This window comes from Lissotriton vulgaris, chromosome 6 (assembly GCF_964263255.1).
Source record: "Lissotriton vulgaris chromosome 6, aLisVul1.2, whole genome shotgun sequence".
Classification (NCBI taxonomy): domain Eukaryota; kingdom Metazoa; phylum Chordata; class Amphibia; order Caudata; family Salamandridae; genus Lissotriton; species Lissotriton vulgaris.
In genome coordinates this window covers 1,242,106,200-1,242,130,915 of record NC_141694.1, presented here as the reverse complement: position 1 = coordinate 1,242,130,915, position 24,716 = coordinate 1,242,106,200, and the positions used below count along the sequence as shown (strand labels likewise).

The following is a 24,716-nucleotide window of genomic DNA, read 5'->3' as shown; positions in this document are numbered from 1 at the left end:
GTGACTGGGGCAGGGAGTGTGCTGAATTCCAGAGGCCTCCAAGTATGGACCAAAGGGAGGTGTTCCTGCCAAAAAGCAAGACCTCAGTTTTACGGGAGTTGAGCATCAAACAATTATGGGCCATCCATTTTCCAACCTGAAGCATACAATTGTGGAAGCGCGTAGCGATGTCTACCGGGTCACTGGCTACTGGCCAGACAATTTGGGTGCCATCAGCATGGGAAACAGAAGAGAACCCGAATGATCTAAACAGTTTGGTCAGTGGAGTAACATACATTTTGAAAAGGGAAGGGCTCAGGGAGGAGCCTTGGGAACACCACAAGTTAAAGTCACAAAAAGGGGGGAGTTATAAGTTTCAAGAGCAACAAATTGTTTCCAGTCAGTGAGAAAGAATTTAAGGAGGGTATGTGCTTGATTCTTCATGCCCATGGAGAGAAGACGGCCAAGGATATCATGGTTGACAGTGTCAAATGCCGTCTAAATGACTGTCTAATTTGCTCCGAAGCTGTAATACATTTATTTATTTATTTATTTATTGATTGATTTTATAGAGCGCGACAGCTACCCGTAAGGGTTTCCCGGTGCTAGAAAGGCAGAAGCAACCCTGCACTCACCAGTCAGGATTATTGATTAAAGAGCCAGGTTTTAACGGCTCGGCGGAAGCGAGCATGACAGTTCTCCACACGAATCTCGAGGGGGAGAGAATTACAGAGTCTTGGCCCCAAGTTGGCAAAGGCACCACCTCCTATTTTCGAGAATCTGTACTTCGGTACGGAAAAGAGATGCTGAGAAGAAGAGCGTAGGGTGTGCGGATGGTATAGCTCTTGACAAGAGACTGAAGGTACACAGGTGCAACCCCCGCTCTGATCTTATGCATGAAGCTTAAAGCCTTAAACTTCACACGACTCTCGACTCTGAGCCAATGGAGCTCGCGGAGGCGTGTGGTGATATGGTCCATTTTACGACAGCCGCAAAGGAGGTGCGCGGCCACATTTTGCACCAATTGAAGTCGACGTGTGACCGCCCTGGTGGACCCCAGGTAGAGAATGTTACCATAGTCCAACCTAGAGGTCACCAAGGCGTTCAGAGCAAGTTCTGTGTTGTGATGGCATCTGAAGCCAAACTGGGAAGTGTCAAGATGACCCCGTTCCTCAACGAAAGGTGTCAGTTGAGAAAAAATAGCTCTCAATGATTTTTGCGGGGAGTGGAAGGCGGGAAATAGGACGGTAGTTTCATCCAAACTTGGCTTCTTAAACAGAGGAAAAATAGAAACTAACTTCCACTTTGTTGGGAAATATCCAGTACTAAGCACCTGATTGAAGATGTTCGTAAGATGCACAAAAATTATTTCAGGTGCAAGATGTATAGTTTTAGGAGAACAAGGGTCCAGGGAGAGCCCAATTTTGTTTGGGTGTGTAAGGTCAATACTTGTGCTGGGGAGAGTGTGGAGAAGGTGGACAGATTAACCGGTTCCTTGCCCGAAATGGGCTGAGCAGAAATTATCCATGGATTCTGCAGTAGGTCTTCATGTTATAGGAGAGGCACAGCATCCCCAGTCAACTAGGGGAAATCCCCAGCAGTAGCCTGAGTGGGTCCGTGGCTTGTTGAAAAAAGACTGAAAACTGCATTAACTTATCCTGACAGAAGGAGGCTAAAGAGTTGCAGAAGTCAAGACTAATGTTGTTATGTTTGCTTCCAGGGAGCTTAGTTAGTTTTTTAACTGTGGCAAAAAGTTAGTTTGAAGAATGTTTGGAGGATTCTATCTTATGGGTGTACTAGCTAGATTTCTCCTTAAGAATCATGTTTTTGTAGATTGATAAGGAAAGCAATACTTGAGCCTCCATTTTTTCCTCTCTAGCCTGCGACTGGCCTGTGTCTGTTAAAAACGCTCTGCACTCTTAGGTGCACAAAAACAGTTTTTACAATCCCCGGTTTCATGGAATCAAGATTTGTAGATTTTGTACTATAAAGTTCACTTACTGTTACAAAATGTCTGCTGGAATGACAGACTTTCTTTAATGTTAAATGTAGGGGTATGGCTGAGAAAAGTGAAGTTAGGACACTATTTGGGCCTGGGAGGTGGCCATGCAAAATTGTAACACCCAAAAAGTCTGAGCTTAAGGAGTACTCACAAACATTCTGCAGGGCACCCTGGAAAAAGAAACAAGGGCTTTTCCTGTGTGGAAAAGGTCAAGGATCACCCCATTGTTTATGTGCGAGTAAAAAAACACCACTTGGAATAATATTTTCAAGAAAGGAAAAATTAAAAAAAGCTAAATTTGCTAATACACAATTCTAATACATTTACTCCCAATGTTGCCTGCCCTGTGTGTACAAGCCTCGTCAGCAAGTATGGTTACAGCGGGGTTATGAATGAAAATCCAGGATGTGAACAAATTTCTGTAGGACCCCTATGCATTTTTGTGAATCCTCTAAATGTCAGCTGGTTACACAGATTATAGAAGGAAACCTGCTAAGTGAAGATTTTTGATTTTCATAAATGTGTCTGTGTGTGGGCCCTATATGTTTAACTTTCTTTTTGTAGTTTCCAGCGAATGTCGGAACCTTGTGTTATGCGGCAAAGGAAGGCAAACCAGGAACTGGATCAATTAATTATTTCCTTGAAGTGCAGATAAAGTGCTGAATGTCACACTCGAGTGCTACTGGGGTCACTAAAGTAGGCTTTGTGAAAAGGGAATGTGCACTCATAGTTCTGACAGGATGGGAGACCATTATTTGTTAACGGGCCACTAGGATAAAACATAATCCAATTGGAGTAGTCTAATATTTCTTCTAATAGGGTAACGATCTGATTGGATAAGCAATCAGGTTCACAGAGATAGGACTGATAAGCTAGGCATGATCTCATGTTCTATGCAATTTGGCCCTGTGAAGCAGACACTGCTGGAGAGATTCTTACAGAATTGTGAAGATTCTCGCCCTCTGCCTGCAAAGTGATATTACTTAGGAGGCAGATTACCTACCACATTGAAGTCACAATAGACTGCTCAAGGCTACCTGAGAGTTCCAGAATAGAATACATTGCCATGCCATAAGGGGAAAGTGCATACCGAAATGGCAAAATGTAATTGTACCGATAGTTATGATAATCCCTGCACCCAAGCCAACTGGAGTCCAACGTGTGGAGGATAAGCGCACAAGAGGAGGCTGCATGTGCTAGAAAGAGCAAAGGGACAGTTTGGTATGCACTGTTTGTTTCTGCATAGCATGCTCAGGATAAGAAGCAGGTATGCTCACAAAGGCATACTAGAAACAAGGAGGGATGCCAGGATTCATGGAAAAGATGTGGGAATGAAGCAACAGGCCACATGGACACTGTATTCTAAAATTAAAGCAGGTGTCCTGGTGCAGCATCAAACCACTGTCCAGTAGCCGCTTCATCTCCATAAAATAAATAACCTGAAACTTGAACAATTATTAGCTCTTCACAGTTTAGTCTTTATACTTTTCATTTAGGAGCATGATTTGCATGATGAATTTAGAGTAGATAAACAGACTTGTAAAACCTTCATTATGCACCGTTACTTTAACAGCACAAGCATTAAAAAACTGAAACATAAATCAATCATAAACTTTTCTCACAAGACCAATAAATTAGTCAAAATAATCCAAATATTAATACCTAAAATCCAATGCACAAATTGAAATTCCTAATTATTCTTCTTGTCATTTTTTTATATCAATCATTAGGGCTGCACCGCACAATGACATAACCTTTCACCTTTGACTGATGTCAAATATGCATTCTTGTAGAATGTGTTCAAATCATTGGATTCAGTAGGGCAGAAGCAGCAGAGTGGCAGACTGATGGAAACAACTATCTATGCTCCTTAACTTGAAATAGCGCCAACAGCCAACCTCTTGTTCCAAGGTGGCCAGCGAAGATCTAGAAGGAACACATGCTCAAGAACTAGGACTATCGGGAACTATCTATTGAGCACTATTAACTGAAAACCCGGTAGAGTACAGCTTCTAGGGTGAAACCCAAGCAGAGCTAATACCAAGGTCTAATCACAGATTTACCAAAAGGCTATTCAATCAGTTTCCGAATAATCACCACCAGGTCCTGGTAGTCAACTTGTTCAGTAACTGGGTGGACTTCAGAAGCCATATTACGGATCCAGACGTAAACATGAAGTTATTTTATTATCACAGTATGTCACAAAGGGGACAACAATATATCACCAAACTAGCTTGAAATTATACAGCATTTTTTTAATATCAAAATGATAGACTTGCAGGGCTTGAACCCATTTGTTCTAAAATGCCCTCCTAGCCAACTAAATATTAGAAAGTAAAATTGTTCTCTCAGAGTAGAGCGGTTGTGGATTATGCACAATTACTTATAAACACACGTTAGTCTTAGAAAGATCTAAAGTATTATTTCTTACATTTATTGTTCTTATCTATATATACAAGATGATATTTTCTGATGAATATCCAAAACATTGACTCTGTTGTTCAACGAAACACCAGATCACCCTTGTTCTTGGCTCAATATTCATGGACGAGATGTATAAAAGGTGATTAGAACACTGGAATGCTGAGAGCTACATTGAAGACCATGGTGTGGCTCTGGGCTTATAAAGGCTGGCATAAGCCTTCTGCTCCAACATTCCAATGTTTGTCTTTCTGTTTCTTCCTTTTTAGTTCAGGACATTCTACCCTTAGTGGATGGAATGTTCTAATAGCCTTATATCCCTTCTTCCTTGGGCTATATCTGTTGTTAAAGGTCCTCACTCTGTTTAGAGGCCCTCGCCTGCGGCTCACGCCTAGAACTCTGGTTCAGGGCATTTAACAACCGGCATAGCTCTTGGCAGCGGGCTATAATCGATCTTGCTTGCAGGGAATTAGTTGTATGCGGAGTCGTTATCGTTTTTTTGCCACACGATGCTCTAATTCACTTTCTTAAGGGCAGAGAATTTTATGAACTTGTTGAGCATAATCAGTGACATACCACGCAATAGCAAACCGAATTCATTCTTGGAACAGTATAGTGGCTTCATGATGCACACCACTCACAGCAACAAGTGGACTCTTAAGGCCCTTGGATTTCCGTTCTCAACAGTCACAGGGCTCTCATAATCATAGCACAGGCCCCCTCCATTGCATAAATGCTTTTGTGAGATGTCTACTGTGCCTCACATTTAACCATCAGCCCATGTGCAGGGGGCTAAGCGGAGTCAAAGCACCATGCATAATGTGCCATGTGAGACGAAATCACGCTAGGCCATTAAAATGTGTATAATTAGCAGAGTTTCTAGTTTCGGCTGTAATTCATAATTTGAGGTCCGGATAGATCTGGACTAATAGTTCGCCAAGTCAGATGCAATTAACTAATTTACAGTGATACAGGCCCTTACTGATCCTTTCACAAGACAGGCAGTCAGCTGGGACCTTTTGATCCCGCCGGAGATACCCACGGTCTCATTAACAACCGGCTGATGTAAACAGGCGGGTGGTCAACTTCAAGACAAGGGGGATTTGTTCTGATATCAGTCAAGCAGCGCATGTGGAAGTATTTCATATTTGACAGTGTTGCCGTCTTTGCACAGACCAACTAATCGAGCGCCGAGGCTTGCTCTGATTAAGTATGATACGGTTGTGTGGCGCTTTGCTCTATCTCCTCAGGTGGTAGCGCTCAAAATTAACCTTTTCCATGCTTCGGACGGCTGCCCGACGTCACGGTGGGCATGTGCGGAGGACGGACGGCCAAACTGCGCACACGTCATTTTTTTTCCACACGTCGCAACGAAGCGGTTAAGAAAGTACACCAGGGCTGGGGCTGGGCCTGGTCCCACCGGTGCTCAGCACCGGCAGTTCTAAAAAGCAGGTGCTGAGATGGGTCGCTATCGGGCTCTCCATTTTTGTCCTCACCCTCAGGGTGCAAAAAAGATCTCAACTCTGCAGCAGTACCACCCCTCACTACCTTTGAGGTATCTTCAAAGAGCCTCGCTACAGTACTTTCACAGTCTCATCATTTCAGAACAGAAGCATTTTGAATATTATATATGACGAAGCCATAGTGGTTGCTTAATTATCTTATGCCACTAACAACCATTGACAAAACCAATAGTCCTGGCTTGTTGTAGGTGTAATGATACTTGTATTATATATCTGGATGCACTGACAGAAGCAGCAAGATACCAGTCGGTGGCACACTATGCTAAGCACAGATTACATCGCCCACGCCACTTTGAAAGACCTCCCACAAGTTTTTTCATCCCACCTAAAGCCCTGAAGTACACATTGAAACAAAATGATGCTATCACACAAGCTTTTGCATTTTGCCAAATAAATATATGCAAGGCACTTCAGACGCGGGTGATGGCAGGAGAAAAACACCCATGATGTGCAGTCTACAGCTATTAAAAAGGTATCCGACTTTAGCTGCAACAATTATATCCAAAGGCATTTAGCAACAAATATTGATGTTTCATTGCAATGAAATACAAAAAGTGATCCAGGAAAGCTCTCATATTTCAAAGTGAGGGGAGAAGGTTACGTTTTACTCCCTCATAATCGAAAACAAGCATTGGCAAAACAAATAGTTCTGTTGTTGTCCGCCACTTTTTGTTTTTGTCACTACTTTTCCTGGTTTGCCGCGGTTTTTGCAAAACGTTATTGTTGTGGAAACTGCGTGGCCCTCATCCATCTAAAAAAACCTTGGCTAAACACAAATGTTTTGGGTCTCAAAAAACACACATTGCCATAGTTGTCCATGACACTGCTTTGTGTAAAGATATGCTCCATATGAAACGGCAAAGGGCAGTCCCTCACAGTGAAGTTAGCCAAATGCTAAAGAGGACCGACCCACTTCCCCATGCTGTATGCTATGGTGGGTAGAAAGACAAATACGAATGACACAATAACAAACCAATAAAGGAAGAGAGGTCTCTTAAAGGCCCTATCGGTAAGTATATTATACATCAAATTTTAATAAAATCAAAAGGTCTTGGCTATTGCCAGACCTAAAATTATGAAAATAATGGAATTAAAAATAAAGATACCCTGAGGATAAAACATAATACAAGGGCAAAGCCAGGTTGGGAAATGCATTTAAATACTCTTAACCAAGTGCAATGGTACAACTGGCCCGGCAGTATGTCAGAAGACTGAACTACGAGTTTCATTTACTCACTTGAACAAAATGGCGGATCCTTCCTGGTGATTTTAGCAAGTTTCACAATCAACATAGATTATGGGGCAGTTTGCACAGTGTACAGGGAGTAAAATATCATACAGTTTATTTGCATAGCTCATAAGGTCACCTAAAGGCGCTAAGGGTGGTAGAAGGGATGGAAAAGAGACACCATTTTCGAGGACAAGAGGGAGCAAAACAAAAGGAATGACGAGGAAGCTTTGTGGAGGAATTGGTCTTTTCCCTCAGCACTGGTACAACAACTGACAGAATACTAATGAAATGTGAGGAGCGGGTCCTCAGTTTCTGACCGGCACTGACGGTAGAGACAATGAGGTGGACCCCAAGGAGAGTCACCTTCCGGGAGGGGCCACTGGATTATGAGGGCTGTGTTCCCATCTCTCGCCACAGCGTCTTCAGTCATACCTCTCATGCAGCTTTTCCCTGACCAACACATTTACTTGTGTGCCGTAACTGAAAATGGAGTCGCAGGGGGAAGAACTGTGGGACTCTTCCTGTGTCCCAGGTGTTCAGGCTCATCACACACATCAGGGTTAGAGGAGGAGTCCCCCACACAGTGCTGAAAGCTCAAGCCCTAGCACTCGACTAGCCTTTGGCGACCCGGACAGGCTTTTCAATGTTCACACCCTCTTAGGTTTCCTGGAGGACTACTTCAGTCAGGTCCCTGATCCGAGCAGACGCCCATGTTTAGGGTACGTTTTGGGGGGCGTCAAGGGCAGAAAATCCTTTCCGTTTCACTCCAGTTTTCTAGGATACATACAGAGATTTACAGGACATGGGAAATATAACAAGAAGAACTTCAACACAGTTAAGGTCTAGCTTTGTGGCACAGCACCATATATATTGGAAAATACTGCTTTGGCGTTTTTATCAGGCAAGTCTTGTCAAAATGGGTAACCAAGGTGAGTAACTTGAAGTGGAACATAAATTATACGTTTGTATGTTGTCTTGTGTAAAACAGTCCATTTGGTTCTTAAGATGACTCCAAAACATAATGTGGAAATCCGCCCATAGAAGGACTTAACCGCTAGGCTCACTTGTAATCCGCAATTTAAGTCAGAGTAGCTGGCAACATTCTAATAGTCCCACGAGGACTCTGCGGATGCCCCAGTCCTGGCGGGAGAGAAAACACCAACCCTACTCTTTGCAGACGACACTCTCCTTTTGTCTAAAACTCCCTCTGGCCTTCAAAAGTTACTAGATAGATTCAGTATGTTTTGTGATGAGAGGGGTCTTACTGTGAATACTGCCAAAACTAAATTGATGGTGCTGTCCGCACAACAGAAAGCTAGAAAGACAAGCATAACCCTAAATGGGGCTCCACTTGAGGTGGTGGAAGAGTTTGACTACCTGGGCGTCAGAATTAACAATCGAATGAGATGGGACTCCCATGTAGCCAAAATGCTTCTTAACCTCAAAAGAGCCGCAGGGACAATCCTGAGAAACCAGCGCTTGTCCACTAGTAGACCAGTAGCCCCAGCATTGATAGCATATGAAGGAAAGGCCGTAGTCTCTGCTGTCTATGGCTCAGAGTTGTGGGGATGTGAGAATACCATCGACCTGGTAAGGGCAGAAAACAAATTTGTGAGGGACCTGGTTGCTCTGCCGCTTTCTACACCCCTAAAACCCCTCTTTTTAGATATGGGTAAACAGTCTATTGCAGACGTGGTGCGTCTTCGCCCTTTGCTGTTCTGGGTGCGCCTGCGAAGGACACCAGAACTGGCAAACTACGCGCTGGTTTTGGATGAGCTGATTACCCTGAACAGGGCAAATAAGATACTGTGGTTAACCAAACTGAGGCAGATGGTTTTGAAGCTAGGGTTGGGCCAATTTTGGACCTCCCAGTCCCCCCCCCCCACAAGCAAATAATCAAAAAAATCTATTGGGATTGGGTGCAGGAGAATGAAGCCAAACACTCAAAGTGGGGGGTACTAACAACACAATTCATGGAATTTAAACCTTCGAAAAAACTCAAGCCCTTCCTAGATATCATACAAATACCAAGGGATAGGTCCCTCTTCCTGAAAATGAGATATGGAATCCTACCCTTGAATAAATTCATTGGGGGTTGGAAAGGAAGGGGGGCTCATGCCCACTCCCTTAACTGCCCTGGTTGCCCTTCTACAAGCGAATCTCTTTCCCACTTCTTGTTCGCTTGTAGGGCATACAAAAAACCGAGATCAAAATGGTTAAAACCGGCATGTAGAGAGTTGGGTGTGAGAGAGTGCAGAACTGCCTTGCACATCTTATTATCAGATGTAACATCCATGCTGGTTGAATGCGGGGTCGCTAAATATTTAGCCAGTGCCTGGTCCATTCGTACAAAACTTATGATTAAAGACTCGAGCTAGGCTTGGGTAGCAAAACTGATGTTACACCCACTGCTGCTAATGCACCATTGAATCCTCTGTTTTAAATGTAAATGTTATGGATTTTTATCTTTTTACCAAAATGCATTTTATCCTTTTTCAATATGTGTTTTTATGTTGTACTGTTTGTACTTTTATGATATGAAAATATCGAATAAAGTATTCACTTCTTCTTCAATAGTCCCACAACTCTCTAGTTCTTTTTGACGGGTTACATTTGTTTCCTTAACAGATCGCCATTCCCAGAATTATAATGTAGCATAATCCATGGGTAACTGCAATCAGTGTATAGGAGAACATTTCTAACGTCCGTATTACAGACGAGCTGTGACGTCTCTAGCCACCTGTAATAAAGAAATGGCATAACTGCTCAGCTGTAATAAGTTATTACAAATGAGTTCTGACGTCACAATTCCTGCTGCCACAGCAAGCAGCCATGGTGAAAGGCAGGTCACAGAGCCCATTATGGGCGCTGCTTTGAGTTTATGAGCACTTTTTTGGTCCTGATGAATTGCCTTGATGGCACGAAACATGTCGACCAGATCACTTATTGAGGGTTGAAACGGGCTTCCCACACATCGGCTGGTTGAAATCCCATACCCCTCTTAGTTTTAATAAAGTAGGCAGCTACAGGAATAAAGTACCCAGAGTAGACTGTACTAACTTTTTTTAGCATCACCACATCAACACGCTCACTACTTCACGATTAGGGCCCCTCACACCCACTCAAACATCGGCTTTTGGAATAAAAGATCTCCGTTAAAGTGCAGCACCAAGTGCTGCCCGTCAGGCATTGCAGTGCCGGCTTGACGCAGGAGCAGGAAGCCGATGATGATACGAAGCGGCCGGTTGGGAATACGACAGTAGTCGCAGAACCAGCCTGTTGTGTGAGGTTTCCCTAATTCCGACAAGGGACGACCGCCCCTGCCTTACAGATACAACCACACCCCCAGAGAGAGAGAACTATCCCACTCTCTCTCGCATAGATATTACCCCCAGGGGAACTTTGTGCAATTATTTGATTATCAGTCTGTTGGGACATGCACACTGGACCCCATTAAATATTGTCCCGCTTTTTTAGTCCCCCCCTGTTGTTAACTAAATAACTGCTCAGCTGTAATAAGTTATTACAAATGAGTTCTGACGTCACAATTCCTGCTGCCACAGCAAGCAGCCATGGTGAAAGGCAGGTCACAGAGCATAATTACAGCTGCAGTTTAATAAGGACAAACCAGAACTGGCTTCTCCTTCTTCTGATATGCATTTCTAAAAAAAGATCAGCAGAAGCTAAATATGTTTAATATCCCAGTAAGGAGTCTGCTTTTATTCTTCATGCCTGCAATGAAGATGAAAGAGCAAGACTCCAAGGATTTAAGAGACCAAGGATCTAAGTGTCAGAGATATAAGGACTCCGGGAGCGTCCCGAGTTCCAGAGCAAGTCATGCAAAGACATGTTTCACTGTCGCCGTCAAACTTGCGTCAAATAGTGTACCAAGTTGTTGTGGTGAAGGGTCATGGGAATTCGGGAGACTGGAACAACAAAGTCAGCGTTTGGAGCAGTCACCCATTTCTGATGAGTCACCTAGACTGGGAAACAGACCCTCACGTCTGACAGATGTCTATAGGAGGAGCCACTGAGTCTAGCTGCTTCGCGCTGCCTGGTTCGGTGGGCATTGGCCTGACAACCTGTACATTTAAGACAACTTCAGACCACAAGCAATCCATGTACAGTCCCTTAGGTACAGTCTGGGGACAAGAGTCTGAAATCATGCATTCGAGATGTGTCAGTATATAACAATTAGTTTTGTAGGGAAATACATAATTTCTTTCAGGTTGAAATATTATACTCTGATAAACTAGGAAATGCCAATAAATGGGGCGACACATCAAATTACTACTAGATGAAACAATAAATCACAACTGACACAAACACTGTATATTGCCTTGAATATTAACCTTCACATATATCGTGGGGAAACCCAAAAATCATATATCAAATGGTTGAAACGTATACAGGGCCAGACTGGCCATAGGGGGCACCGGGTGTTTCCCCGGTAGGCCGCTAGGGTGGGGGCCGGTCTTGGGCCCCTTGGGGGCGGTTTTTGTTACCGGGGGTCAGCAAAATCGTCCGAAACCGGCTCCTCGCAAACTGCTTGGCGGCACTCCCCCTCACCCGGGGGGTAGGGCCGGTTTCTGTTCCCAGTCCGGCCCTGAACGTATACGATACGAGTAGGTGTTCCATACAAATGTTTCACATATATACAGCCAAGAATCAAGGATATATGTTTGAACATTCCAAAGAGTTATAAACAGACACCCTATTGAGTTACTTTGTGTTTTCTGTTTAATGTAAAGTGTCTTGTACATTAGATTTCGTTTCATGTGATGCACACTCTGTATGGCACTTATTTATGTTATTATTTACGTTGTATAAAAGTCCTATGTCTTTGATATAAGAGTTTTGGGTTTCCCCACTATATATGAATGTTAATATACCGTGGAAAATACAGCGTTTGTGTCAGTTGTGGTTTATTATTTCATCTATTAGTAATTTTATATGTGTCACATCATTTATTGTCATTTCCTAGCTTTTCAGGATATAAAAATTAAAATTTGAAAGAAAATATTATATTTCCTACAGAACCAATTGTTGTTATATACTATTAATTCCCCAGGTTCTGCGGGATACTGGGACACCCCATTGGTATTAATGGCCGGGATGTGTCCGGTACGTCTTTAGCACTTTGAGATGAGGAGCGGTTGGGTAAAAGGGATTGTACATATACAGTTCGGTCTGCATAAAAAAGTGAGGTAACCAGACCTCAAAATCTGCATGAATATGTATAGGCCGGGACTGAAATTTAGGCAGGCCCTTCCAATGTAGAATATTGTGAATATTACATAGCACATTAGTAGAGCAAAGTATGCTCCTTGTTAATTGAGGCCAAGGTTTGTTCACTCCAACCCCAGTGACCTGATTAAAAAATAAAACGATTACTGCTTGTATTTGTTCGTCTTCCAACCTGAATTTTCTGGGTTAAATACGTCTGATCCATAGAATTATAGCCAAGCTTGTAAACTTGGTGGGCAGGTAACTCCCCTTACCAGGGATTCCAGGGGCCCTTTTATTGAGACGCTCTGCATCTTCTAACCATGCCTCTTCATGCGAAGGTATATTTTTTCATATAATACTGCCAAACATACCATCAATGGTTGCTGTTCACATCCAGAGCTATACTTTACTGGAGTCATTTTAAATGGAGGGAAATGGTACTGGACCAGGAATGATAAACTGGAGCAGAGTATACTTGCAACACACTAGAAGATTTGTCTGATCCCAATCCAGGCACTCAGCCTACACTGAGGATGAGACAGAGTTATAGATCACTATCATATCAAGCAGGGAGTAATTCATTTTTCTAAAACAGTGGTACACCAATCTCCCTGGACCAGATCCATCCCAGATTTTCAGGATATCCACTCAATTAACACATTTGCATGCAATTCATCTGTGTCTAACTAATTTAGGTAGTCTTTGGTTTTCTGAAAGCCTTGCCTAGCATGGGTCAGGTTATTCTGGGTGTAAATGTGACACCGCTGTTCCAAACTCATGTTCTGAAATGTATGGGATAGGAATGATAAGTTGCTCCTCTGTGGCAGGGGCTTGCATGTTAAATGGTTAAATGGAGCTAAATGTACTTTAGTGTGCAGAGATCGGGTTTATAAAATGGCATATTTTCTGATGTGAGGAAATAATTGTACATTTGCAAAGTGAAGGTGGTGTTATTGTATGTGAAGACTGCCCATCATATGTCAGGATGATCTGCCAGGCAATATGGATTCTCTGCTGAGATGGTCATTATCAAAATGACGTTATTAGCCAGACACTTGTGGCCCATTAGAAGTTGGGTGGGTTCTGGCACGATTGTGCAGGCATCAACAGCTCCGAAGGGGAGTGGAGGCAGAAATGCTCCCGATTTTGGGATATAACTAGAGGAAATTAGGGTTTCTACACCTATTACTGCTTGTTTTTGTTCCTTTTTCCACCACAATTCTCTGGGTGAAGTACGCCTTACCAATAGAATTATCGCCAATATTGTAAACTTGATGAGCAGGTACCTCCTGTGACCAGGGATTCCAGGGGCACATCAAATGAGATATTCTGTATCTTCTAACCATGCTCTTCATGCTAAGGTATATTTTTTCATACACTACTGCCAAACCCACCAGCAATGGTTGCTGTTCACGTGCAGGGCTATACTGTACTGGAGCCATTTTAAGTGGAAGTAAATGGCACTGGACCATTAACGTTAAACTGGAGCGGAGTATACTTGCAACACACTAGCTCATGCAGAAAATTAATAAACCACTGATTCTTTGTCTACACCCAACATGGCTGCCGCTCTGACTCAAGTACATCCTTGTACGTACTCATCAGTATGGAATCAACATTTCCACTAAGGTTGAAGAGTTAAGAAATACCCAGGTTTAACGCAATGGTGTCAGTGTTGCAATTACCTCAATATGTGGGGTACAAGAAGTGAATGAGTTGTAGTTGGTAACTAAACAGTTTAATATGAAAATAGGAAAGCCCCCAAAAATATAAAACAGTGCACTTACTTGGTAGGGGTACAGAGTGACCCCATTAGTTCTCGACAAGGACCACGTTCCATCCAGATACTGATGGGCCTGAATGGCTACAGAGTTCAGGATGTTTCCATTGCTGGGGCTAGTGGCCATCTGCACGCTGACCTTTGTCTGGTGGACTGGGGAGCTGTTTTTCTTCTCTTGCCCATTGGCCACTCCCAGACTGTTGGGCTTTGTGCTGTGCTTGTTGGCTACAAAGCCCGTATACGTAGATGTAGTGTAGGGAGTGGGCATGTAGACCCAATCCCTGGGCTGTAGGCTGGTCATGTGCCGGGCGCCCACCAATGTGGGCATATTGGAGATGGCTGGAGGCGAGCCCGGTGAGCCGGCGTCATAGTGGTCCACATTGGCCGCCTGCTCGAGGGTAAGCACCATGTGGATGGCCTCCTGCTTGAGCTGGTTCAGGTGTGTGGCACAAACGTCGCAGCGGTTGTCCCTCTCGTTCCATGCCTTCCTGGTGGTATTGGGCACCTGAAGTTTGTCGTGAATTACGGTCGAAAAGGCAGGGTCCTGATGGAAGGAAAATGGAAAAACAGAGTTTTATTGAAAACGTTCGACAAAAAATAGGAAATGTTATAATTAAAGATTTCAATAACATAGCACAATTTAAAAACATGCACAAAATATTTCTAAATGGAAATATGTTCAAGTTTTAAACCTCAGTGGTTAACACAACCTGTGCAAAAAAGAAATATTCCGTTTTGATTAGACAGAATATAAACGCATGGGATTAAAACATTGTTACACAAATTAGGAACAAAACCTAAACATAATGTGAATGCAAATGGCTATGAATCAATGGCGCAAAAAATGTATCTGTCCAATTCTTTCATGGCCACACATTTTACTGCATTAAAAACATGGCTGTGTATAGATTTATACCTGCCATCACTGACGAACCAGTCACTTGACATAAAACAGGCAACGAGAAAAGACTAATAGCAGTGGCGGCTCCTCCGCTAAGGCGGAGGAGCGTAGACCCACTTCTATTTCAGCAGTACAAAAAAATAAAAATAAAATGATTATAAACGGGCGTTAGTATCATTTTATTTTTCTATTCAGGACTCGGAGCCAAGTCAGGGCAGGGCTGGGCTCTTTAACCAGAGCAGAGCGAACAGTGGTTTGCACTCCTCCAAGTGCGCATAACGGTTGGGCCAGACAAACCGTCATGCACACTTCGCATGTTCCCCACGGAGCTGTGTTGCACAGCCCCGTAGAGAACATGCCCAGGCACTGCCTGAGCAGCCAAACAGGCCGCTCAGACCATTCACGATGCTGATCATGCAGCATTGTGATTGGCTGGGAGAGTACAGGAGCCTGGGTGCTTCCGGTACTTTCTATCAGATGAAGAGGACGGAGGCGAGGGGTGCGGCGAGTGGTGCGGCGGCGAAGGTACTTTTTTTGTTATCCATTCCCACCCTCCGGCCTCATCCCTCCCGTACCAAGGCAGCCGCCACTGCTCTCTTTCAGGCTCCCATACCTGCTGCAATAAATTAAGAGAGCTGAAGCAGCGGCGTAGCTGGGTTGCCAGCACCTGGGGCAAATTTTTTTTTAGAAAAGATTGCGCCAGTGGACCGTTTGCTCAGGAAGTGCTAACGATCTACAGGTTAGGGGCACAATAATTTATTTTCAAACTTTGCCCTCCCCTAAGAATTTTGCACCTGGGACAACCAACTCTGTCGACCCCCACAATAGGCCACTGAGCTGAGAAAAGAGACAGAGGCACCGGCAGTGGCCCTGGCCTTTTAAACCCAGCCTCCAGTCCGGTGGTATGAAAGGATGATTCGGCACTGCAAGCCTCTATATTCAACTGCCCTGAACTTCTTGTTTCTATTTCTCTCTCTCTTGCAGGCTCTTTTTCATTCCAACTTTTTCTCTCTCTCGCTCTACTTTCCCATCATTCTCTTGCACTGGAACAATGTGCGATGATGGAAATTAAGCCCTGGTGTCCCAAAATGAGCGACAGTGCCCACCTGCACAAACTAACAACTGGTAACAGCTGGTAAACCAGCCTTCAGCCCCGACTGTCCAGGAGAAGAGCTGTATTAATAAAATGTTACTAACCTATCAATATGACACTCTTCAGCATTACAGACGTGCTGATGGGAAACACTATGTGCAATGCATCCCCTGGAGCACGTCAGTGCCCCTCACACCCAAAACTCAATGACGTGACACCAGTCACACACAAATATATATTCTACCAACCATCCATATAAGCCAGGTTTCTGAAACTGCATAGCACTTTGCGTCCACATCAGCAGTATATAAATGCTTAATACAATACATTAACCTGTATTTTACAGCGGCGGCTCCTCCACAATGGCGGAGGAGCATCGCCTCACTGGCTCAGAGCCAGCAGTTAAAAATTAAAATGATCTTTTATTATCGTTTGACTTTTCAGCTACTGGCTGAGCCAGTATGTGCAGGGTAGGGCGGGCCGGGCCATGGGAGGGGGAAGGAGGAGTGGTAGGTGCACTTTTAAGTGCGCATGTCAGTTTGGCCAGCCGTCTTAGGTCGGCCAAACTGACATGCGCACTTAGGTTTCTCCAACCCAGCTGTATGGCCTCCAAAGCCACGAGGGCTTATCTTGAATGTTCTCTTCTATCGGCTGACAGCTAGAGAACTGGAGTAATTGAGGCCACGCACTTCAAAGTGCATGACACTTTGGCCAGTGGTCTTGCACCTGCCAAAGTGACATGTGCATTTTGAAGACCTCGACCCAGCTACCTATGGTGGTGACCAAGCACAGGCCTCAGGGGGCTGAGGGAGCATTAGGCCAACCTGCTCCATCCAATCAAGGCGCTGCTCACATGCAGCACAAGAGCAGCGTCTGGATTGGTTGAGGGGGTTCTTCATTCCACAGGCTTCGGGAGGACAGCAAGGAGAAGGTTGCAAAGCCTGCAGTAAATACAATTCATTTTTATTTAATTAATATAATGTGTAATGCTTTACTGTTGGTTTTATTTTGGAGGGAGGGGTCGATTTTTTTAGGGCTTTTGAGGGAGTTTTTTTTTTTTTCAACTATGGGCTTTTGTAGGGAGGGAAAATAGGTTTATGTGTTTTTCGGCGATGGTGAGGCACTTTGCTCACACCACCACTTTCAAAAGTCACCAGCCGCTCTTGGATAATACAACATTCCATGCACTGGTGGTAGAATGTTATAAATTAAAGAAAGAGAAACAGAAAATCATACACTGAAGCGACCCAGGACCAATATGGATGATATAGACCCCGTGATACATTCGTGATACATTCTTCAGTGGAGCTCTCAACATTCCAGTGCGCTCATGCATTTATGTACAAAGAAAAAGGGCTGCTTATCAGAATATGGAAACCCCCAAAGCGACCGCCAGCTGGTCAGGGAAGGTTCAGTGCCTTGTCTCCTCATCACCTGCCAGTAGGAGCAGCTGTGCTTCTAGGTAGTAATTTAAGGCTTCCTTTCTTTCAAAACTAAAGAGCGAACAACAATAACACAGAGGCGTCGTCTTTGCGTCTTCGTGGGTGAGGGTGCCTACGTGTAAACTGTGGGGCAGTTTCATGTAATTATGTCTGTGTGTGCATGTCTGTGGTTAGGGTGAGAGGAAGCTGTATTTATGGGAGACTTTGGAGGAAGGGGATTTCACTGCTGTTCATAATTAAATTTTCAAGGACATTTCTTCTCCCAAAAGCGCCACTTGCTAGAATAAGCTGTATTTGAATTACTACAGAAATATGTAGCATGCAATACTTTTATCCTCGTGCTTTGCTAAAAGAGTCACAGAGCACCACCCGTCAAAGTGTGCCCCCCAAGAGCGCAATGAGTGGGAGCTCAGCAGCCAATGCTGCATTTAGGAGCATGAAACTTAAATGTGAAAAGGGATTCCTCTGTTTGTAAGAGTAGCAGGCATCTGATGGGAATCATTGGTCCCTCAAATGTACTTGTCGTACTATTGGCTGTGGAGATAGCCCCAGCACTGAAAGTGGCACTCTTCAGCTCTTGCAAGCTTGATGACAAATGCTGGTAAGAAGCACCACTCCCGCTTTTGTTACAGGGGGCCGATATTGCATCACTGCTACAAAACCGGCCCCACCCCTCCGGCCCACCAGGGAAACACCCAGTGCCCGCTACGGCCAGTCCGGCCCCTTCTGTGTGGATCAAACTGCTCGAGCTTTGTTATCCCACTCCTTAATCCAATTTAGCTGTTTGTCCCACCTTTGAATTGGCTCTTCCCGGGGTGACCAGATAACTCTGTCACCGGGACACAACTTTTCTAGTTCTGGGTTTTTATTTAACATACCAGTGCATTCTGGTTGTTGTAGTTTTAGGTCAGTTTAATTAAACTAACACATCTGGTAATAATGATATGTAAAAAGAAAGTCCAGAAAAGGAAAAGTAGTATCCAGGTGACATAAAGCCATCTGGTCACCCCGCTCTTGCCTTTAGGCAAAGAGATGAGAGTACTGCAGGCCTAGAGATGGGGTTAGAGTGTTGTAATGTTGTGGGAGGGACAAAGCAGAGCTCCCGAAAACATTGCGAAGGCTCAATCATTAGCAAGTGCCATATGTGGTAGCTTGCAGCAACATCACGGGATCAGACTGGTGTAATCTCTCTCCATGAGACATCCCAGCTCGGCCTCGTTCAGATGGCCTAGCGTTCCTTCATCTCCTCTTTACACGAGCGGTCTTGTTTAAAAAGAGGGCATGTTTATAGCACTCAATGGCATCCAGAGGAGGAACCCTAGTTTCAAAATAATGACCAGCATTTAACATGGAATGCACTCAGTATTGACTGAGGTCAAACCCCTTCAAAGAGGTTGTTCTTCAGAGAAACAGTGGTAAATGTTACCAGTGGATTCAACCAAGACAAGGTAGTAAATGTGTAAAATCTTTTAAACATGGATGGAGTAAGTGAAGATGCAAAGATAGAGTTAGTTTACACACAGACCTGTGCATTTTCTGCTGTTCACAATATCCCTATACATTTGTTCTGTAAATCTACGCAAACTGTACATTTCCAAAATCTGTTCTCCTCCCTTCCTCCTACATAGTCTATGGCTGCTGATAATCTGCAGGAGTACGTGTAAGTGCGACAGGAATGCGAATTTGCATGTTTTCTTTTTCTCCTCATATGGAAAGCATTTTTCCAAGTAGACAAAAACAATTCTCTACACACCCTGAAAGTATGGGAGCTTTGGTCACTTTCCCATCCAATCGGTACCTTTACCGTAACCTATCTCAGAGCTAAAGTTGCATTCACACAGTGGGAAAAGTCATGGGATAGGTTTGTAAATACGCACAAAGTTGGGACTGTGTCGACTTTTGCTAGGTCCCAATGTCACCCCCAAGGAAACGTGCAGCTTACCGCCCTTTTGCCATAATTTCTACTAACTGGGATTTTGCCAACTTTGTCAATTTTCAGCAGTTGTGTGATTAGCTGCCAGGCGTTGTACTTGCCATTTCAAGTACAACGCCAGCCAATCCTGATTATGCATTCTGGGACTTGCAGTTCGTACTTTCACTATTACAAGAATGGGTATAAAAATCCCAGCATTCAAAGTGGTCTTGCCTAAGCAGGATACTGGGACATCTTGATCAGTCGTCCGTACGACAGCAGCTACATCTCACTGATAGGTCCCAGAAAAGCCGAAACCGCTTTGGGGTTGCAATTGCTACCATTCATAGGTAATCTGGCCTTGCAGTTTAGACTGACCTGTGCCTACGGAAGAGAGACCAAGGCTTGCTTGCATATGGTTGGTCTCGGTCTGTAGTGGTAATTATGGGCTGGATTGTGGCTCAATACGATTAGTAGTAGCTGAGGTTGATTCAAGCATTCCACATACACCACTTATTTGTTCTCCTCAGTGTAGGATCAAAAAATCCAGAGCTGAACGAAAGTATCACCAATGACTTGGGGGCACTCTGTAGCTAAAGCTAACAAGCATTTGCAATGCAATAGGTCTCGCATTTGCGAGAGTTTAACCTATTGGCATTGTAAATGACAATGCCTTTTATTTATCTGTTTTGATAATTAACACAGGAATAAAAGGCATTATCATTTATAAGTCAATAGCTCAAACTCTAGTAAATTCAAGACCCAGTTCACCTCAAAGAAGCGGCCACCATTGTCCCGGGCTGCTTGGAAAGTGAAAGGACACATGGTGCGCGGAATGTTTCAGTAAAGTATGTTGTGCCTGCAGTAGGAGAAACTCATTAAAGAAAATAGTGCTTACAGACTAAATAAGACATACCATTTAACAACAGAAGTAAAAGGGCCAGTCCTCAGGGGAGTTACAATTGAAAACAAGACGGTACTAAGGAGGGACTAACAAGCCTATTAACCAATCAAAAGCCAGCATTTAAAAAGGACAATGACACAAGCCAATGAAAAATATGGGCGGAGTTTCAAGTCCATGCTTGAATACAGCATGCCTCGCAGAGCAGCAAGTGCATTTCCCAGGCTCAACTTAAAAAAAACAGCCATGGCTGCATCATAGCACTTTTAAAAATTATTTCTAGCCCCACTGCAAAGATTTCACACTTTTGTACAGCACAGCTACAGAACATAGCCAAAGCCAATAGCTTTCACAGGCCACACCTATTGGCTTTGCCAATGCTTGTGAAGTATACATATGTTTTTAATGAGGATTTTCCACACTCCACAATTTCCAGAGAGAGGTACAAACTTTGCAAGATTTTGTATTTAATCTTTGTTTGTGTTTTACACAAACAAGCGTTGGGCTGTCAAACAGAGCTGATATCCTGAGTCGCTTGCAAATTTTGCGGACATAGGCAAAACAGTTATTCGAAGGTCCTTGTCACATGACAAAAAGTCTTTAATAACTAGCTAATTTAGGGTAGCTTCGTGATTGAGCTGGACTGAAAGCCACAAAGTGATTGGACCCAATTTGATCCAGCCCTCAAAATAATGAAGCCCCAGATCTTCGCGGTGTACGAAACGGGGTGACGAGGGAGGTACAGACAGGTGTCGCCTGCAAAGCGATCATCCTTAGTCTGAATAGCTGTACTGTTGGTAAAACCCAGATTCCTGCCCAGTAAGTGGCGATGCACTGGGCCTTGGAAATCTGTAGAACAGGGGTGATTGAGTTACCGCCGGATGGCCTAGTTAGATTAAAGAAAGCCCTCGCTGATCGAGAAAGCTTCAAAATGCAATTTAAAATGTTAGAAGACCACACCCTGAAGAACCAATTGTGAACCCTTGATAAGAAAAACTGATGGTCCTTTTTAACCCATTATTGCCAAAAGCTTAAGTCGGGAAGCACAGTCCATAATATAAGATTTGGAATGATTGGTGGCCAGGTCCAGTTCAGCCACAAAAAAGAGGTACCTAGGTGGCGTAGCGCCCCATCGTCTGCATCTAGCAGTGCAGGTAGAGGGGCACTATCTATCCAAGGGACGTCCAGGCTGGTGCTGCAAAGAGTAGGGCTTAGCTTACTGATCTAAGAAATAAATGGTAGACGGGCAGAGATACATACCATTTGAACACCCCAGAAAATAGTGATCAGGTCTTAAAGTTCCTCACTTTCACCAAATTTGACCTTTGTGTCATATTCTCGTGCAAAGCAGATAAAAAACTCACAAGTGCCCCATCCAGCCCTGGCTCAAATAGGATCGCCTATAATTTTGATCAATCAACTCAATCAAATGCTGTTGACAAATCCATAAATGTGGGTAGCGCTTCACAATGATGTATTTGCTTGCATATAATAAAATTGATGTTTATGCACTGTTCCACTGTACCCTGCCGCACCCTAATCCATATTGGCTTGAGTCAAGTATACTTTTTTCGCTGGCCCTATTGCACATTGTAAAAGACTCTGCCAATAATTTTAACGCAGGTACCAATGTACCAATAAGGGAGACTGGCCAGTGCATCTAAGATCAGAGCGATAGACCTTTTAAAAATGGAGGCAATGATCGATGTTGGACAAGTTCCTGCCCATTGCTTATTGTCTACGGTATTAAAGTCATTGGTCATTAACGGCACCCGCAGATCTAGAAGATCATAGAAGAATAACGGTAGGAATACCCAACACAAACCCTTATTTACTATTATGGTAACCTGTGCTTGGATTTCCCCTAAACCCCCACATATAATGGAATGGTGGTCTCTCCTTAATGAAATTCATAGTATGGAATTAGCGTTGGCCAGGCTTAGGGGTACTAAATCTCTAGCTAAATTTAATAAGATCTGGAGGTCTCTCATATTTTAATCTAAAAAATCATGTTTAATCTAGATCATTACTGTCTTCTGTTTTATATGTGTCAAGATACATGTATATATTTTGTTTGGATCTAACTAGAAATTTGTTAAATAATCTAATGCCATCCTAACGTTAACCTTGTAGATGTCTAGATTATTTCTCTTAATCTGACTCATTTTTGTATACTGTTGCTAATAAAAAAAATTTAAAAAAAAGAAGAATAACGGGCAACCTAACGGGACCGAGAGCTCTACCGGCGTTGTTCTTCTGTATTGCTACTGTTCCTTAGCTTAAGGTAAAGACTAGTGTCCTTTATGAATGGTGAAAAAATGGTAGTTCTGTTAAAGCATGGTCTGAGGAAGGGGGGCAGCAAAATCCTGAGAAGTGAGCCACCCACTCACCGCATGACATATGACCACTGATCAAAGAAATGGGTCTGCCACTAGCCCTGGTTGTGTTAACCACAGCCCAAAAAACATGTGGCTCCTTGGGGTAGTTGCTAAAGCTAATTTATCCCAATTCTCGATTTTTATCTAGTTCCTCCTTTTTAGAGCAAGCTTATGCAAACAGCAGGGCAATAACACTTCCTACGGGTTCCTAGGAGTGAGTGCTGGGTCCCGTTGTAATCTCCTGTTTGCTAAAGGTGATTTTTAGATGGTCGCATAAACCTTCAAAAGATCCAATGATGTCCTTTCTCCATCCAACTTAGACAAGACCGCTTAACAAGCCCGGTCTGGCTGCAAAAGTGAAAGCGGCCAGCTTGGCAAATCCCGCTGCAAATTATTTAAATAAGCATGCAATGTAATGATTACTTCATTTAATGGTCCTCAACTACCTGACCTGGGTAGCGAGGAGGCTTCCTTGCCGTGAGTCCTTCACGTGACTTCCAGCTCACCGCAGGGCTTGCGGCACAAGTTTTACAGCATGTGCAAATTAATTAAATAAACAAGCGCAGTCTGGCCGCAAACGTGAAAACGGCCCGCCTGGCAAATCCTGCAGCAAATTATTTTAAAAAAACAAATGTGGTCCAAAAAAGTGAAAGCGGACCGACGGGAAATAACAAGCAACTTTGATCACCAATATCCAAGGATTCACAGGTTGTTTTTCTCCGAGGGGGGCGTGGCTTCAGCGTACGGCTCACGCTTCCAGGCTCTCCTTTGACAAGTTTGTACGTGTGCCCATCTCCTGTCCTTCGAGTTGTGCTAACGCCGCTGTACGCGTGCACAACTCCTGTCCTCTGCACGAGTGCAGATGTCCTGTCCCCCTTCGGCTAAGAAACCGACAACAATAGATTTCCCAAGGCGTGAAGCGCATACGCTGCATCGCTAGGCGAGACCTTAAAATCACGAGTCTGCAGCTAGATAGTTCAGTCAATTTCCACCAGAAATGTTACTTTTTCCAGTTTCTTTGCCATATTTAAGTCTCTAGAAAGCAGTGGAGCTCTAAAAATGTAACATGGTGCAGAAAGTAGGCAAACTAGATGGGCCCTGAAGGCTTTTTTTGACAATATCCATATTAAGATTTTACATTACCCGCTTAAGACTATGTACAATTCGTTACCTAGTGTCCTTTCCTCAAACAGGGGCTTGGTTTAAAACACTACCATGTTGTCCATGTGATAGCATTTCGACCCCATCTAATTCGCTCATTATGCTCTTTTGCACACCGTATCATACTTTTAGAGCCCATTATTTATATTGTTTTTAATGGGCCATGAATTTTAGATCACATAAGGAAGGGTTGCAGTATATTCAGTGCCTTAACTCCCCTGCTTTATGCCATGCGGTATCACATATTATTGTCTCTGCTTTAAAATGAAGGAAGCTGTATGCTAATTGATCATGGCGAAGTTTCACTTTTTGCACAAATTTGTTTTATTTTAAAATGACAAATTTCCTTTTTAAAGGTATAAGAATAGTTTACGCTACAATTGAAAATTTTGGGATCACGTAATCATGTTTCTCTGTATTTATCTGCTGTGGCCTTTTTTAGGAGGCAATTGTTCAGTAATTACTTTTTAAGTTTTATTTTTTAATTTTGTTTTGATGATTAATTTTTGTATGTTGTATGTATATTTTCACATGTGTTTTTATGGTTATTAATTTGACCGAATAAAGAATTTTGATTAATTGGCAATATGCATCAAACAGCGCTAGAAAATAAGTCGGCTTCTGTCAGCGTAACCAGTTTAGTAATAAGTATATTTTATTGCACTCTGTTTTTAGATATTTTAATATCCGACTATAAATTCAGGAACAATAAAGAAAATAAGGCACAAATATATTGGAGGTCGCCTTTCAGGTAATATCACTT

General features: G+C 43.4%; 1 protein-coding gene across 1 annotated transcript in view; it reads right to left on the bottom strand.

The window, feature by feature from the left end:
* Positions 1-24,716, bottom strand: part of KIF26B (kinesin family member 26B) — a 589,601-nt gene that overhangs the window by 507,089 nt on the left and 57,796 nt on the right. Inside the window, exon 4 of the mRNA XM_086925761.1 lies at positions 14,173-14,709. Coding sequence (XP_086781887.1) covers positions 14,173-14,709 — 537 coding nt within the window. The remainder of the gene's footprint in view (positions 1-14,172; positions 14,710-24,716) is intronic.